The sequence below is a fragment of the Oncorhynchus kisutch genome, linkage group LG23 (assembly GCF_002021735.2).
Source record: "Oncorhynchus kisutch isolate 150728-3 linkage group LG23, Okis_V2, whole genome shotgun sequence".
NCBI classification, from domain to species: Eukaryota; Metazoa; Chordata; class Actinopteri; order Salmoniformes; family Salmonidae; genus Oncorhynchus; species Oncorhynchus kisutch.
Window position 1 is genome coordinate 12160976 of NC_034196.2, and position 13243 is coordinate 12174218.

Here is a 13243-nt window from a genome sequence, read left to right on the forward strand (position 1 = left end):
CTTTGGGTTGGGCACCAAAAAGCAAGTCCATCCCGGTCTTTACAGTGTCTGTCTGTATGTCCTGGTGTGGTGATGGTAGCTACTACGTAGGCTATAGCAGGTAAAGCACAACCTACTCCGTGGCCTGCTGTAGGAGACACAATTATTTCTTTGTCATAAGACATAAGATCATACATAAGACAAACACATATACTTGGATAGAAGTGTGTCAAGATCATACAGTAAATCGCACATCCTCTGAAAGTTGTGAAAAAGTTAGTAGCTGATTGGCTACACACAAAGACCAGCTGATTGGCTAGCTACCAGTGGTGTAAAGTACATAAGTAAAAAATACTTTAAAGTACTACTTGAGTCGTTTTCTGTGGTATCTGGACTTTCATTTACTATTCATATTTTTGACAACTTCTACTTCTACTTCACTACATTCCTAAAGAAAATCATGTACTTTCTACTCCATTCATTTTCCCTGACTTGAATGCTTAAAATGGTGCAATTCACACACTTAACAAGAGAACATCCTTGGTCATCTCTACTGCCTCTGATCTGCTTCCTTTGTAAATGATGTCAGAGTGTTTAAGTGTGCCCCTGGCTATACATACATTAAACAAGAAAATGGTGCTATCTGGTTTGCTTTATATAAGAAATTTGAAATGATCTATACTTGTACTTTTGATACTTAAGTATATTTTAGCAATTACATTTACTTTTGATACTTAAGTATATTTAAAACCAAATACTTTTACTTTTACTCAAGTAGTATTTTACTGGGTGATTTTCACTTGAACTTGAGTCATTTTCTATTAAAGTGTCTTTACTTTTACTCAAGTATAACAATTGTGTACTTTTCCCACCACTGCTGGCTACACACAGTTGCGACTGCGAGAACAGTAGTGATTACAGCTGATTGTATTTAACAGACATTGTAAAGTTGTTCCTTTAAATTGGACAGTAGCTTACAGACAGTATAATTCTGTATTTCATATTACAGTACACTTACTTTAATATAAATATGGTAACAAAGCAAGTACTGCTCAATGACACACAGTACTATACTGTAAATTGACTGTATTATACTGTTTAAAAAGCATGTGCTACCGTAATCGGAACGAATTAATGAATGGGTGAATGAAATTCATCGAGGGGAGGGGTTTGTATTTCACAGTGTTTTACTGTAATTACAAGGGATTGGTGCAAGCAGGTTGGTTGCTAGGTAAAGTGTTTACACATTACGGTATATTTAAGCAATAAGAGGAAGAAGAGGTGTGGTATAATGCCAATATACCTCGGCTAAGGCAAAGGATCGTGGACTACAGGAAAAGGCGGGCCGAACAGGCCCCCATTAACATCAATGGGGCTGTAATGGAGATTCAAGTTCCTTGGTGTCCACATCACCAACAAACTATCATTGTCCAAACACACCAAGACAGTCATGAAGAGGGCACAACAAAACCTTTTCCCCCTCAGGAGACTGAAAAGATTTGGCATGGGTCCCCAGATCATCAAAAAGTTATACAGCTGCACCATCGAGAGCATCCTGACCGGTTGCAACACCAACCTGGTATGGCAATGGCTCGGCATCTGACCGTAAGTCGCTACAGAGGGTAGTGCGAATGGCCCAGTACATCACTGGGGCCAAGCTTCCTGCCATTCAGGACCTATATAATAGGCGGTGTCAGAGGAAAGCCCATAATATTATCAGAGACTTCAGTCACCCAAGTCAAAGACTGTTTTTTCTGCCACCGCACGGCAAGCGGTACCGGAGCTCCAAGTCTAGGACCAAAAGGCTCCTTAACAGCTTCTACCCCCAAGCCATAAGACTGCTGAACTATTGATCAAATGGCGACCCGGACTATTTACATTGACCCCCCCCCATTTGTTTTGTACACTGCTGCTACTCGCTGTTTATTATCTATGCATAGTCACTTCACCCCCTTATTGCTATTATAAACTGGTTACCAACGTAATTAGAGCAGTAAAAATACATGTTTTGTCATAACCGTGGTATATGGTCTGATATACCACGGCTGTCAGCCAATCAGCATTCAGGGATCGAACCACCCAGTTTATAATGATAAATATTTGGTGTTTTACATTTCTTGCACATCTGGAGGCCTTAACAAAGGCTTCCAAACTGGCAGCGACTACAGGGCAAGACAGACCAAAAGGACATGGCAAAATGCTCAATCATTTAAGGTTTAAATACGCACTATGCAGAAATCGCACTGCCATTTCCTGGTTGCAAAAATTCTAATAGTTTGTTTTGTCATATAAACTGAAATTAGGTAAACAAGTATAGTGTATATAGAATCATTGTACCATCTAAACTGCTGTGAAATATATTTTCCATAACCAAAACGATTGTATTTTCAGCTGTTTAAAGCTGGTATACAAAACCGAAAGTAAAAGATTAAAAAACACAACTTATGAACAGGAAGCATAGAAATTACACACATATAACAGATCTACCACTTCTTAGACATGCTTTCAATGAGAATGACAAATCTATAAATTACATTTCTCTGTGAATTTGGTCAGGTTGCCCAAAAAGTTACAAATTGCAGCTATAATCTGGCCCCTGTAGAAATTGTAGGGACACTATAACCACATATGAGTTAAATTGGTGCAGCATTCTCACTCACGGGTGCAACAAAAATATATTTTTTACAAGGCACACCTCAAAATATGTTAATGAGACAGAAACAGCAGTGCTGTGCACCCACTAGTGGTCAAAAGGTTTTTTGTTCAGATGGAACGCTCCAAAGATACTGTACGGTACTGTATTCTGTGGGGTGGAATTACAGTACCATTCGAAATACAGCAACTCTTTCCCTGCCACAACATTTTCCCACAATGCACCACAATTTACAGTATGCTGCAGAAAAATGTTTCAGGTTATTTTACTGTTGATAATACCCAAATGTGCATATTATTTAGTTTTCAGTTACAGTGTATCTGTAACCTCCTTGGACCATAACAATCCTCACTTGCTCTCCTCACTTGCTTGTATGTATTGTACAGTAATGTGACAGTAACACATCCACACATCATGCATACACCACAAAACCTTCAGACAGACTCAACAGGGGTGTTTCAGGAGAGGAATTTCTCTACCGACTCCAGCAGTTCAGTGGAGCAGTTTAAACTCTGCAGGCCCAGTAGCAAGTTCTTCTCACGGGACTGTGCTCCATGCTCCTCCCCCTTATAGTCCCCCGTCGTCTCTGACGAGGGGATGATGATGATCTGGGAAACATTAGAGTGTCTGTGTTTGTTGTGGATCAGGGTCCTGGGGATCCTAGGGGGTGAGGCTGGCTCCACCTCAAGGGCTGACTGGGGGACTCTGTCCTGGGTCTTCTCCTTGTCCTGCTCCTGCCACCCCTCTCCAGCCTCCTCTCTGGTCATAAGGAGGGGCACGGTGGCCATGTTGACAGATTCAGACACCAGGTCGTGGTCACAGCTGCTCAGTGAGCCCCTCTCACACTATGAGAGCACCAAAATAAATGGGTCGTGAATTACATTTTTACCATCCTCATAATTTTCAAGTGGTGACTTCTCAACTATATAACATTTTGAAAAACTCCTGTCTATGCCTCTGTTCCATTGCAAATGATTGCAAATTGCGTAAATAATGTATAAATAAATACATAATGTTAAAGCACCTGTGAACCTGGGTATACCAGGTACCAGCTGTTATTTAAATGTTGTATTACACTGTCAGCCTGACAGATTCGTTTCATGTTCAGAAAAAGCATTACAGCTCCTCCCAAACATGTGTTTGAGTGACAGTTCGCCACAGAAACCGTGCAAAGTTCTACCCAGCCACCAACTCCTAGCTGGAACTCCAACCTTACCTTTTCCTGACTGTTGCTGTTCCTTATCTTGGCCCGCTGCTGGGATGACTGTCTGCACTCCTTCACCCTCAGAGCTCCAGAGGAGTGGCTGATTCTCAGAGACTGGCCCTGCTGGTCCATGGGGTCCAGCTCGACATCACTCCTCATCTGCTGTGGAGGTTACACACAATACGGGTCCAGTCAGCCAGGTCCAAGTCATCCAGGTCCAAGTCAGCCAGATCCAAGTCAGCCAGGTCCAAGTCAGCCAGGTCCAAGTCAGCCAGGTCCAAGTCATCCAGGTCCAAGTCAGCCAGGTCCAAGTCAGCCAGGTCCAAGTCATCCAGGTCCAAGTCATCCAGGTCCAAGTCATCCAAGTCAGCCAGGTCCAAGTCAGCCAGGTTCAAGTCAGCCAGGTCCAAGTCATCCAAGTCAGCCAGGTCCAAGTCATCCAAGTCAGCCAGGTCCAAGTCATCCAGGTCCAAGTCATCCAGGTCCAAGTCATCCAGGTCCAAGTCAACCAAGTCATCCAGGTCCAAGTCAGCCAGGTACAAGTCATCCAGGTCCAAGTCAACCAGGTTTTTTTGGAGGGGGGAGGTCCTTTGTGTTTGGACAGAACTGTATGAGGTCCAGTAGGTCCATATGTAGGGTGTCCAGGATATAGACCTCCTGCTGTTCAGCTGTGATTGTGCAGACTTAGCACTTCCAGACGGTCTAAAGTGGAACCGGCAGGTACAGTAGTGCTGAATCTGCCCAAGGCACCCTCCCCAGACCAGTGGACCACTGGACACACAGCTCTGAAGGGGCTCAGAAGGACACCCATCTCCCCTACAGACCTCTCCCAATGGGTCCACAACATCAAACACAAACCGCATCAGAGCATCATACCCAGAGCTCCTGGTGTGCTGCTGGATGTATGTGTGTGTTAGCCAGTTAGTCAAGAGCCCTGGGGTGTGTCAGGGAGTTGTCTTGGCAACTAGAAGGCATTTTGGTCTTTGTCCTCACTCAGCAGCTGAGCTCTAATTCAGCATGTAAACACAAAGTAAAGTTATTGTGTGTTACGCCAATGACGCATAAGACACGTCATAATGCTGGAATCCATAGCGGTGAAACTGCCACGTCTGTTTGCTATATTACAACAACAAAGACGTTACCTTCAGACTAAAGCACTGTTTTTCTCCTCAGACATCATTACACGCAAGATAGAACAGCAGACTGTACAACCTTTTTTTTTACCATGAAGCTGGATGTTCATCTCAAAACATAAACAGTAACATATGTGCCTGGGGCAGCCAATGGCGCTATTTCACCTTTCGCAGCTTTAATTAGGAGAATACATCTTAATACTGCTCCATTATATGGTATTTGTCTTGTGATATTGTTTACATAGTAACGTAGTGAAAAGATCTCACACGTGATGGTTTAGTCCAGTTCTCTCTAGAGCAGGTATTCCCAAACTGGGGTACGTGTACCCCCAGGGGTACGCGCAATGCTGCCGGGGGTAGGCCAAATAAAAATGTGAAAGATTTTTTTCCTTTTTTTCATATTTTCAAACAGTACATTTATATTTTCCAACGGGGCTATACATTTGGGTGAGTATTTTTAAATCGCCTGAGTAGCCTCGTTTCACTGCCAAAAATATAATTAAACCATTAATTAATTCAAATTGAAAATGACAACAGCTGGATATCGCCATATTTAAACTCTTTCTGAATGCAGGAAGTAGAAATCGTTTTTATTTACGATTACCATATGAAACTCAAGTGCTTAACTATTTATTTTTAAAGTAACTTTGTAAAAAGAAAAAAAAAAAGGCATTATGTGTGTTCAGCGAAACAACAACACAATGTAAAATACAGGTAGCCTAGTCAAATAATTAACATCCAATCACATTAACCGTTACTCTCTCGCGGGAAACCTTCACTCTACCGCAGACATTTAGAAACGAAACATGACAATTTGAAAAATTAGCCACAGGAGTTTTTTGAGCGAAAAAAAAGAGGACTTTTGAGTAGTAAGACATGTATAAAACAAACAGATACCATTAATATGAAGGGGCTAGAAGCTCTTATATGGTGAGCTAACAAATGGCTAAGACAGGCAAGCACCATTCTACTGTGGAGGACTTAATTCTTCCTGCTGCCATGGATATGGCTGGGACAATGCTGGGGGAAAAGGCCCAAAAACACATACAGACAATATCTTCATCAAACAAACACTGTTTCACGACGCATCAGTGACATGGCAGGAGATGTTTTGAAACAATTACTGCTTCGCATACAAGCCAGTGAATTCTATGCGCTACAGGATGAGTCAACAGACGTGGCGGGCCTGGCACAGCTCCTGGTGTATGTCCCTTTACGTTTATGGGGGGTCAATTATGGAAGACATCCTCTTCTGCAAACCATTGGAAATATTTTTTAAGTACTGGACAGCTTTGTGACATCAAAGTATTGACACATTTTTTTGAATTGAGAGACGAGCTTAAAGTTTTCTTTAATGACCATCATTTCCACTTGTCCGACTGTTTGCATGATGACGAGTTTCTCACACGACTGGCCTGTCTGGGTGATGTTTTCTCTCACCTGAATGATCTGAATCGAGGATTTACAGGGACTCTCTGCAACTATATTCAACGTAAGGGACAAAATTGAGGCTATGACTAAGAAGTTGGAGCTCTTTTCTGTCTGCATTAACAAGGACAACACACAGGTCTTTCCATCAAATGTGATATACACTGCAGTGAAGCACTCGAGTGAGCTGGGTGCGCAATTACGCAGGTCATTTCCAGAAAGCGACGACACAAACAACTGGATTCGTTATCGGTTTCATGCCCCGCCACCAGTCCACTTACCGATATCTGAACAAGAGAGCCTCAACAAAATTGCAAAAAGCGGTTCTGTGAAAATGTAATTTAATCAGAAGCCACTGCCAGATTTCTGGATAGGGCTGCGCTCAGAGTATCCTGCCTTGGCAAATCGCGCTGTTAAGACACTGATGCCCTTTGCAACCACGTACCTATGTGAGAGTGGATTCTCGACCCTCATTAGCATGATAACTAAATACAGGCACAAACTGTGTGTGGAAAATGATTTAAGACTGAGACTCTCTCCAATACAACCCAACATTGCAGAGTTATGTGTATACTTTCAAGCACATCCTTCTCATTAACTTGTAGTGAGTTATTCACTAGTTTCAATGAACAAATAAAGTTTTATATGTAAGATGGCTAAATAAAGAGCTAAATTATTGATTATTATTTGTGCCCTGGTCCTATAAGAGCTCTTTGTCACTTCCCATGAGCAGGGTTGTGACAAAAACTCACACGCATTTTTATGTTTAATAATGTATCGTATAGTGTGTTTGTGGCAGGCTTACAATGATGCCAAAAAATAACATTTGAGAGTGATCTGACCCTGGTGCTAGAGGGGGTACGCAGCTGGAGGTTGAATGTTTGAAGGGGTACAGGACTATAAAGCCTTTGGGAACCACAGCTCTAGAGCACTGTGCTTTACAATGTTTTTCTTTTTTGTGATCAACATTTTAATACATTTTCTCAGAAACATACTTACAAAATAACAGATTGTAGTACAGAATGCAGTACATTGTTGCATTTGAATGTTTCTGTTTTTGTAGACTTGACTCCAGCCTTTGTGTATGCCTGGCAACATGAGACATCTATTCTTGTGCAGCATCTATCCACCCCTCTACCCCTACTCTCCAAACCCTCCACCTCTACGCTCCACCCCTCTACCTCTACCTCTACCTCTACCCTACACTCCTCTAACTCTATCCTAAACCACTCTACCTCTACCCTCAACCCCTCCACTCCTACCACCCACTCCTCTACCTCTACCCTCAAACCCTCCACTCCTACCACCCACTCCTCTACCTCTACCCTCAACCCCTCCACTCTACCCTAAACCACTCTACCTCTACCCTCAACCCCTCCACTCCTACCACCCACTCCTCTACCTCTACCCTCAACCCCTCCACTCCTACCACCCACTCCTCTACCTCTACCCTCAACCCCTCCACTCCTACCACCCACTCCTCTACCTCTACCCTCAACCCCTCCACTCTACCCTAAACCACTCTACCTCTACCCTCAACCCCTCCACTCCTACCACCCACTCCTCTACCTCTACCCTCAACCCCTCCACTCCTACCACCTACTCCTCTACCTCTACCCTCAACCCCTCCACTCTATCCTAAACCACTATACCTCTACCCTCAACCCCTCCACTCCTACCACCCACTCCTCTACCTCTACCCTCAACCCCTCCACTCCTACCACCCACTCCTCTACCTCTACCCTCAACCCCTCCACTCCTACCACCCACTCCTCTACCTCTACCCTCAACCCCTCCACTCCTACCACCCACTCCTCTACCTCTACCCTCAACCCCTCCACTCCTACCACCCACTCCTCTACCTCTACCCTCAACCCCTCCACTCCTACCACCCACTCCTCTACCTCTACCCTCAACCCCTCCACTCTACCCTAAACCACTCTACCTCTACCCTCAACCCCTCCACTCCTACCACCCACTCCTCTACCTCTACCCTCAACCCCTCCACTCCTACCACCCACTCCTCTACCTCTACCCTCAACCCCTCCACTCTACCCTAAACCACTCTACCTCTACCCTCAACCCCTCCACTCCTACCACCCACTCCTCTACCTCTACCCTCAACCCCTCCACTCCTACCACCCACTCCTCTACCTCTACCCTCAACCCCTCCACTCCTACCACCCACTCCTCTACCTCTACCCTCAACCCCTCCACTCCTACCACCCACTCCTCTACCTCTACCCTCAACCCCTCCACTCCTACCACCCACTCCTCTACCTCTAAACTCAACCTCTCCACTCCTACCACTCACTCCTCTACCTCTACCCTCAACCCCTCCACTCCTACCACCCACTCCTCTACCTCTACCCTCAACCCCTCCACTCCTACCACCCACTCCTCTACCCTCAACCCCTCCACTCCTACCACCCACTCCTCTACCTCTACCCTCAACCCCTCCACTCCTACCACCCACCCACTCCTCTACCTCTACCCTCAACCCCTTCACTCCTACCACCCACTCCTCTATCTCTACCCTCAACCCCTCCATTCCTACCACCCACTCCTCTACATCTACCCTCAACCCCTCCACTCCTACCACCCACTCATCTACCTCTACCCTCAACCCCTCCACTCCTACCACCCACTCCTCTACCTCTACCCTCAACCCCTCCACTCCTACCACCCACTCCTCTACCTCTACCCTAAACCTCTCCACTCCTACCACCCACTCCTCTACCTCTACCCTCAACCCCTCCACTCCTACCACCCACTCCTCTACCTCTACCCCTCCACTCCTACCACCCACCCACTCCTCTACCTCTACCCTCAACCCCTTCACTCCTACCACCCACTCCTCTATCTCTACCCTCAACCCCTCCATTCCTACCACCCACTCCTCTACCTCTACCCTCAACCCCTCCACTCCTACCACCCATTCATCTACCTCTACCCTCAACCCCTCCACTCCTACCACCCACTCCTCTACCTCTAAACTCAACCCCTCCACTCCTACCACCCACTCCTCTACCTCTACCCGCCACTCCTCTACACTAAACCACTCTACCTCTACCCTCCACCCCTCTACCTCTACCCTCAACCCCTCTACCCCTACCCTCAACCCCTCTACCCCTACCCACCACCCCTCTACCCCTACCCACCACCCCTCTACCCCTACCCTCCACCCTCTCCTCCACCCCTACCCTCCACCCCTCTCCTACACCCCCTACCCCTACCCTCCACCCCTCTCCTACACCCCTCTACCCCTACCCTCCACCCCTCTCCTACACTCCTCTACCCCTACCCTCTACCCCTCTTCCCCCACCCCTACCACCCCTCTACCCCCCAACCCTACCCTCCAACCCCACAGAAGCACACTAACTCACTGTGTCTCCGGTGGACATAGAGGACACTCTATGGAACTTTGTCCTGGAGGTGGAGGACTGTCTGCTGAGCATGGAGTCCCTGAAGGAGGACTCACTGTTGGACACAGAGATAAAGTCCTTCCTAGGGGTCTGGGCCAGGCAGTGCAGACAGGGAACCTTCTCTGCCAGAGTGTCTCTGTATGGGAGAGTCAACATGAAAGAAAGGAAAGGAGAGGGTAAAAGGAGGAGAGAGGCAAGAGGAAGCAGGGATACAACATCAAGCATATAGTACACCAAATCTCCCTATTGTCATCACCAAAGTCAGATGTAACAAGTCAGTTGTTATACAGTGCATTCGGAAAGTATTCAGACCCCTTGACTTTTCCCACATTTTGTTACATCACAGCCTTATTCCAAAATGGATTACATAAATATTTTTCCTCATTAATCTACACACAATACCACATAATGACAAAGCGACAACAGGTTTTTAGAAATTGTTTCAAATGAAAAACAAAACGAAAACAGAAATACCTTATTTTTGTAAGTATTCAGACCCTTTGCTAGAAGACTCGAAATTGAGCTCAGGTGCATCCTGTTTCTTTGTGATGTCTCTATGACTTGATTGGAGTCCACCTGTGGTAAATTCAATTGATTGGACATGATTTGGAAAGGCACACACCTGTCTATATAAGGTCCCACAGCTGACAGTGCATGTCAGAGCAAAAACCAAGCCACGAGGTCGAAGGAATTGTCCTTACAGCTCCGAGACAGGATTGTGTCGAGGCACAGATCTGGGGAAGGGTACCAAAACATTTATGCAGTATTGAAGGTCCCAAAGAACCCAGTGGCCTCCATCATTCTTAAATGGAAGAAGTTTGGAACCGCAAAGACTCTTCCTAGAGCTGGCCGCCTGGCCAAACTGAGCAATCAGGGGAGAAGGGCTTTGGTCAGGGACATGACCAAGAACCCGATGGTCACTCTAACAGAGCTACTCTGTGGAGATGAGAGAACCTTCCAAAAGGACAACCATCTCTGCAGCACTCCATCAATCAGGTTTTTATGGTAGAGTGGCCAGATGGAAGCCACTCCTCAGTAGACAGCCTGCCTGAAGTTTGCCAAAAGACACCTATAGTACTCTCAGACCATGAGAAATAAGATTCTCTCGTCTGATGAAACCAAAATTGAGCCATCCCTTTGGTGAAGCATGCTGGAGGCAGCATCATGCTGTGGGGGTGTTTTTCAGTGGCAGGGACTGGGAGACTAGTCAGGATCGAGGGAAACATGAACAGAGCCAAGTACAGAGATTCTTGATGAAAACCTGCTCCAGAGCGGTCAGGACCTCAGACTGGGGTGAAGGTTCACCTTACAGCAGAACAATGCATGAGTAGCTTCGGGACAAGTCTCTGAATGTCCTCTGAGTGGCCATTTCAGAGCCCGGACTTGAACATGTTCGAACATCTCTGGAGAGACCTGAAAATAGCTTGTGAGGATCTGCAGAGAAGAATGGGATAATCTCCCCAAATACAGGTGTGCCGAGCTTGTAGCAGCATACCCAAGAAGAATAGAGGCTGTAATCGTTGCCAAAGGTGTTTCAACAAAGTACTGATTAAAGGGTCTGAATACTTATGTAAATGTGATGTTTCAGTTTATTTGTAAACCTGTTTTTGCTTTGTCATTATGGGGTATTGTGTGTAGGTTAATGGGGGGGACGGGACTATTTAATCCAGTTTAGAATAAGGCTGTAACGTAACAAAATGTGGAAAAAGTCGTAGGGGTCTGAGTACCTTCATAATGCCCTGTAGGAGCCCAATCTGGACGGCCAATCACACCAAAGGATCCCTAGGGCAACTTGCCAAAACAACCGTAGGTTATGAACGGTTAGGAAAGTAGATAAAATGGTGTTTTGAGTTCTAACCTAGACACATTAAGACGACTATACTCACCGGTATTTGGAGTGGATGATGGCATAGATGAAGGGGTTATAGATGGCTGAGGCTTTGGCTATGACAGCAGGGACGGCCTTGGAGTAGGGACTGAGGGCACTTCCATAGCTGAAAGGAGAGGTAACATTTATAGGACACTACAAGCCTCACAGATAAAGTAATCGAACCTCCTCAGGTCTTACGGACATTTGGCAGTAACTTGTTCTGCTCTGCTTCCACCCTCTAAATAGAAGACTGGAGTCTGAACTCTGTGTTTGTTCAGTATGTCAGTGGATGGTCAGTCATGCGTCAGTCCACGCCTGTCTGTGCCTTGGTCAGTCAGTGGGTGTCTGTTTGCACTGCCTGCCTAGTTGGCTCCTGTGCAGCCTGTTCGTATGGCTCGGCAGTGACCCAAAGGTGTTGTGGAGTGAGCAGGAGGAATCATATGCTTGATTATCCCTCCTCTCCGACAGACTGCACTCCATCACTTCACATCCACTCTCTTCACCTCTACTCTCACTGCAGTACGTACAGTACGTTCCCCACACAAAACTCAAAAAAACATCTATTTAAACTGTCTCTGACCCTGACAGCGTTTAAAAACTCTCAAAACAGACTCTCACCTCGTCAACCCATAGGTGCCTGCCATTCCGAACCAATCCAAGCCTCACTTTAAAATAATTTGTGGGATTCGGAATGAATGTATCCCATATTTTTCTGCATTAACCAAAGATCTGCAGTAACTACAGTCCAATCCTCAAATCAACAGTCAGAAAAACATTTTCAAGACCCCTGATCCTTCATAATGTCCAGATCACATGCCTTCTAACCATTGCTCAAGCATCTCCACAACTAGATCTGGGCTTCATAAAGCATCTCAGAGGAGAAGTGCTGATGTAGGATTAAGTTTCAAGTTTTAATTTACACATTCATTAGCTATTTAGCAGTCTTATCGCATGAGGACAGAAGCTGTTCAGAAGCCTGTTGGTGTCAGACTTGATGCACCGGTACTGCTTGCGTGCCATGAGGAAGCAGAGCGAACAGTCTATGGCTTGGTTGGTTGGAGTCTAACGATCGATGTGGATGGGGGCTTGCTCGCCCCCTCGTTTCCTGCAGTCCACGATCGGCTCCTTGGTCTTACTGACGTTGAGGAGAGGTTGTGGTTCCCGGGCCCACACTTCCAGGTCAGCGACGTCCCTTTAGGCTGTCTCATCGTCGCTGATGATCAGGCCTACCACAGTTGTGTTGCCAGAACTTTCAGTCCCAGGGACCTAAACTTGCTGACGAGTTTCGAGAGGACAATGGTGTTGAACGCTGAGCTGTAGTCAATGGATAGCATTCTCACATATATACGTATTCCTCTTATCTAGGTGGGTGAGGGTAAGTGTGGAGTGCAATTGAGATTGTGTCGTCTCTGGATCTGTTGGGGCGATATGCAAATTAAGTGGGTCTAGGGTGTCTTGGATGAGGGAGTTGATGTGTGCATAACCAGCCTCTCAAAGTACTTCATGATTACAAATGGGAGTGCTACAGGGCGGTAGTCATTGTGGCATGAA

At 45.9% G+C, this 13243-nt stretch overlaps 1 protein-coding gene across 1 annotated transcript in view; it reads right to left on the bottom strand.

Moving 5' to 3' along the window:
- Positions 1 to 3090: 3090 nt before the first annotated feature.
- opn4xa (opsin 4xa) overlaps positions 3091 to 13243 on the bottom strand; it is a 36304-nt gene continuing 26151 nt past the window's right edge. The window contains exons 6-9 of the mRNA XM_031802237.1: positions 11709 to 11816; positions 9784 to 9958; positions 3849 to 3995; positions 3091 to 3477 (exon numbers count right to left, since the gene is read on the bottom strand). Coding sequence (XP_031658097.1) covers positions 3091 to 3477; positions 3849 to 3995; positions 9784 to 9958; positions 11709 to 11816 — 817 coding nt within the window. The remainder of the gene's footprint in view (positions 3478 to 3848; positions 3996 to 9783; positions 9959 to 11708; positions 11817 to 13243) is intronic.